A 4,907-nucleotide genomic window follows, 5' to 3' on the forward strand; every position below is an offset into this window, starting at 1 on the left:
AGAGCAAAGATACAGGAAGCAAGAAGGAGAAGACAAGAGGAGGTGGACAGAATCGCGGCAGAGCTCAGGGAGCTTAAAAAGAGGTGGAAGGAGGAGTTGGCGAGAGAGCGAGAGAGACAGCTCCTAGCAAATAAAGAAAAAGTGGCTGCGATGAGAGAGATGAAATTAAAGGGGAAAATGTTGACGGCACAAGAGCGAAGGAAAAGGCTCATGGAGCTGGACATGAAGTGGAAGGAAGAAGAACGGTTAAGGGCTGAGTTTAGTGCGAAAGACAAGGAATGGAGACTTGAAGAGGCAAGGAAAAGAGAAGAACTCAGACAGAAGCAATATGAGATACGAAGAGCTTCCGATCTCAAATTTATAGAACGAAGCCAGACAGGAGAGTTCTTGGTTGGATTCAACTATTTCCAAAGGAGAGGGAATCTGAAGAATAAAGGAGTAGAGGGAGAAGAAGAGGCTACATACAGCCAGGCCAGCATAGTAAGTATCTCATAATATGATAATAATATAATATGATAATATAATATGATGATGCTTAGGTAGTTAAAGTGGTTCTAACGGGTGAAGGTTTTTCACGGTAGTAAAGTAATTTTAAATAACTTTAGCTGCAGGTAAGCCTATAATAAAACTTACCTGTAGGTAAAAAGAATATCTCCTTGCAATGAGCCACTGACCTTAGCAGCGCATGAGCTCCTGGGATTCTCGGCTGAAAATCTGGCAGACGCCGGACCTTCCCGGAAAGAAGTCTCCCGCGCGCATGTGCGGGAGTGACGACCCTGCGCCACTCACAGCGCTGGAGTCGACATGCCGAGGGGAAAATGTCAGCTCTCTCGGCGTGGACCAGGTGAATTACCAGCATCTCATTCTAAGGTAAGTCATAATGAGCTAGTATGTGATGCATACTAGCTCATTATGCCTTACAGGTGTAAAAAAGTCAGTGGGTTTACTACTACCGCTTTAACGCATTCTATGCATAAACCTTCTATGTGCCCCCCCAGCCTCAATCTTGATCCATCAATGTGAGAGCAGAGGCTCTCTCGTATGATCTACATATGAGAGCAGAGGCTCCCTCCCCCCATTGGCTCCACGACAGCAGTCAAAATGACAATATGAATTGTCCAGTGTTAATTTACAGATTTTTAATGAATGTCCCTTTCCTAGAGAATTGGGGAGTGGGGGGTGATGGCAGAATCTGGTACTAGTCCTTATTCCAAGGGGATAAATAGTGATTAGGACATGAGCCCCAATTACCTACTTCCCAAACACAAGCATTCTTTTTTTTACTAAGCATAGATTGTGTAGATGAGCCCCTAAGTCCCAGGGGGCCCTTATGCAGCTGAGGAGTTTGCACAAGTGCCCCTCTAATTATCTGCACATACCCCCCCCCCCCAATCCTGCTGTATTTTGGATGTTCAGAGGTTTACTTTTTGAAATACCTTTAGTCACCAACTGATTGATTGATTGATTAGAAACTCTTTTATTAAAAATGCTTTTAAAAACAAAAAAAATCCTAAGTAGAACATGAAGGGAGGAAGTTCAGGGATTTTAAATGGAAAGGAGGAAATGAAATGCACTGAAGGGTTTTTATTGCAGTTCGCAATCGTGATGGGAGGCTTCCACTTATTACATCTCTTACTGAGATTATATGAAGTACAGGGAAGCTTTCCCAGGACATTGATAACACAAAAAAAAACCTTCAATAAAATCTTAAAGCGAGTAGAGTTGCAAATCTGTACATCCACTTACCTTCTTTTTTTCTCTTATAGGCTACGGAGAGCTGTGCATCTGACGAAAGTGTGCCAGGTGAGGAAATGAAACAGATGTTGGAAGAGGAAACACAGGAAAGAGAGGAGGAAATTATGGAGATAGGGGGAGAGGAAACACAGGAAAGAGAGGAAGAAATGTGGGAAGTGGAAACACAGGAAATTGAGGAGGAAGTGAAAGAGACAGGGGAAGAGGAAATAGAGGAAGAAATGGAAGAGATTTGGGAAGAGGAAAGAGAGGAGGAAGTGATACAGACAGGAGAGGAGGAAGTGACAGAGATGTGGGAAGTGGAAACACAGGAAAGAGAGGAAGAAAGGGAAGAGTTGTGGGAAGAGGAAAGAGAGGATGAAGTGATGGAGACAGGAGAGGAGGATGTGAAAGAGATGTGGGAAGAGGAAACACAGGAAAGAGAGGAGGAAGTGATAGAGACAGGGGAAGTGGAAACACAGGAAAGAGAAGAGGGAGTGAAAGAGATGTTGGAAGTGAAAACACAGGAAATTGAGGAGGAAGTGAAAGAGACAGGGGAAGAGGAAAGAGAGGAAGAAATGGAAGAGATGTGGGAAGAGGAAACACAGGAAAGAGAGGAGGAAGTGAAAGAGACAGGGGAAGAGGAAAGAGAGGAAGAAATGGAAGAGATGTGGGAAGAGGAAACACAGGAAAGAGAGGAGGAAGTGAAAGAGACAGGGGAAGAGGAAAGAGAGGAAGAAATGGAAGAGATGTGGGAAGAGGAAAGAGAGGAGGAAGTGATAGAGACAGGAGAGGAGGAATTGAAAGAGATGTGGGAAGAAGAAACACAGGAAAGAGAGGAGGAAGTGATAGAGAAAGGGGAAGAGGAAACACAGGTAAGAGAAGGAGTGAAAGAGATGTGGGAAGTGGAAACACAGGAACTTGAGGAGGAAGTGAAAGAGACAGGGGAAGAGGAAAGAGAGGAAGAAATGGAAGAGATGTGGGAAGAGGAAACACAGGAAAGAGAGGAGGAAGTGAAAGAGACAGAGGAAGAGGAAAGAGAGGAAGAAATGGAAGAGATGTGGGAAGAGGAAAGAGAGGAGGAAGTGATAGAGACAGGGGAAGAGGAAAGAGAGGAAGAAGTGAAAGAGATGTGGGAAGAAGAAACACAGGAAAGAGAGGAGGAAGTGATAGAGACAGGGGAAGAGGAAACACAGGTAAGAGAAGAGGGAGTGAAAGAGATGTGGGAAGTGGAAACACAGGAACTTGAGGAGGAAGTGAAAGAGACAGGGGAAGAGGAAAGAGAGGAAGAAATGGAAGAGATGTGGGAAGAGGGGCCACAGGAAAGAGAGGAGGAAATGAAAGAGACATGGGAAGAGGAAACACAGGAAAGAGAGGAAGAAAGGGAAGAGATGTGGGAAGAGGGGCCACAGGAAAGAGAGGAGGAAATGAAAGAGACAGGGGAAGAGGAAACACAGGAAAGAGAGGAAGAAAGGGAAGAGATGTGGGAAGAGGAAACATATGAAAGAGGGGTGGAAGTGAAAGAGACATGGCAAGAGGAAACACATGAAAGTGAGGAGGAAATGAAATGCACTGAAGAAAGTGGCATTGAAGAAAGTGATGGGGAAGAAAGTGGCGTTAAAGACAGCGAAGGGCAAGAACACACAGAAGATGGAAGTGAAGGGGAGGAACATACAGGAGAAGGGAAAGAAAAGTCTGAAAAGGTCAAGACTAGAACGAAATTGACAAAATTTCTGTCTCACTACAATATCTCTTGTAAACCCATCAAACAAGCCAAGAAGAAAACCTGTCGCTGCCTAAGAACCCTAGGATCTCTGTGGAAGTACATTAAAAAAGTAAGTACCGTGTATTGTTGTTATACTGCTTAGGCAGTCTCTCACAAACTGTAGCAGTTTAGGACTAGAAGATCAAAGACCTCTGGATAGTTGGAGGTTGTTCTTCCTCATGGGGGGGGGGGGGGGTCACAATTACAGTTAATATGAAGTTGTCCAGTGTTAAGTTACAGATCTGTAATGAATGCTCCTTTCCTTGTGAACTGGTGGTGGATAGGTGATTGGCGATGGCCGAATCTTCTACTATCGCTTATTCCAAGGGTAGGAATAGTGATTAGGAAATGTTTTCTCGTTTCTCAGCAATGGTTATTTAGCCTAGTCAAGGCGTCCCAGTAAGGATCCCTCTAACTTACCTCAGGACCCCCAGTAAATAACGTCCTCCCTTTTATACTCTTGAGGTAATAATGACACTGGCTGAACATATAGAAAGGGTTCCTATACTTTAGGCTGAATTCTCAGCCACCTATCAGGCCGACCTCCTCTGTGGAGAGAACTACCTTTATAAAAACTGCCATTTTTGGAGAAATATATGTATATATATCATAAATGACCAAGTCCTATACTGAGAAGTATTGCAGAAGTGACAGGCTGTCTGTTATGTAACTGAAAGGTGATAGTCCTGTGTTATATCCACTAATAAATCCTCCTGTGTTATATCCACTAATAATCCTTTTCTTCTTTTTCTACAGACAGCACGCAACTTAAACTGTGCCTGCAGTGGCGAAAGTAGGAAGATTCAACAAAAAGTCTGAGGAACCCTCCTAGGGACCAGGTACGGCTGTACCAACACAGGTCCCTACATTGGTGGCGGCTGCCACTCCAGTAACATGAGGGTCTTCCCATGAGCCATCTATTTACCTTTCTACTGCTTCTGCAGAAGTTTTAATGTAGGACAATACATCACTTAAACATAATCACCTGTAAAAAAAGTACCTGAGATGTTTGTGGTAAACAGCCTGCTTTAAGGTTAATCAAAAATATCACATTCTAAAGGGAACGGTAGAACAAAGGGGAGTATGGAAGAGGCACAGGGAGGAAAAGGGGGGGAGGGAAGGTTGGAGGAAGAAGGGGGTGGGGGTTGGGGGAACCCCCACACCCCTCCTTTACCCCCAACTTCCCCTCCCCCCTCCTTTCCTTCCTCTTCCATACTCCCCCTTGAGGCGTGTGTTGGACCGGCTAAGGGGAGGTTGGAGGCCGGTATGTTTTTGAGGCATGTGTTGGACCGGCTATGATGGGAGGTTGTCATTATGCTCTTGCTGGACACCCATTGTAGTTCAGGTTACATTTGGATTGATTCCGGAGGCGCTCCGATTGGCCAAGGCAACTATCACTTGGCAACTAAAT

General features: G+C 44.6%; 1 protein-coding gene across 1 annotated transcript in view; it reads left to right on the forward strand.

Annotated features, from left to right (window-relative positions):
• Positions 1-4,315, forward strand: part of LOC143927076 (uncharacterized) — a 7,203-nt gene extending 2,888 nt beyond the window's left edge. The window contains exons 2-4 of the mRNA XM_077451032.1: positions 1-480; positions 1,767-2,354; positions 4,253-4,315. The exon at positions 1-480 is cut by the window's left edge and continues 81 nt beyond it. Coding sequence (XP_077307158.1) covers positions 1-480; positions 1,767-2,354; positions 4,253-4,315 — 1,131 coding nt within the window. The remainder of the gene's footprint in view (positions 481-1,766; positions 2,355-4,252) is intronic.
• The last annotated feature ends 592 nt before the right edge of the window (positions 4,316-4,907 follow it).

This window comes from Lithobates pipiens, unplaced genomic scaffold (genome assembly GCF_037356315.1).
Source record: "Lithobates pipiens isolate NorthernLeopardFrog02 unplaced genomic scaffold, aLitPip1_a1.2 Scaffold_23, whole genome shotgun sequence".
In the NCBI taxonomy this organism is placed as follows: domain Eukaryota; kingdom Metazoa; phylum Chordata; class Amphibia; order Anura; family Ranidae; genus Lithobates; species Lithobates pipiens.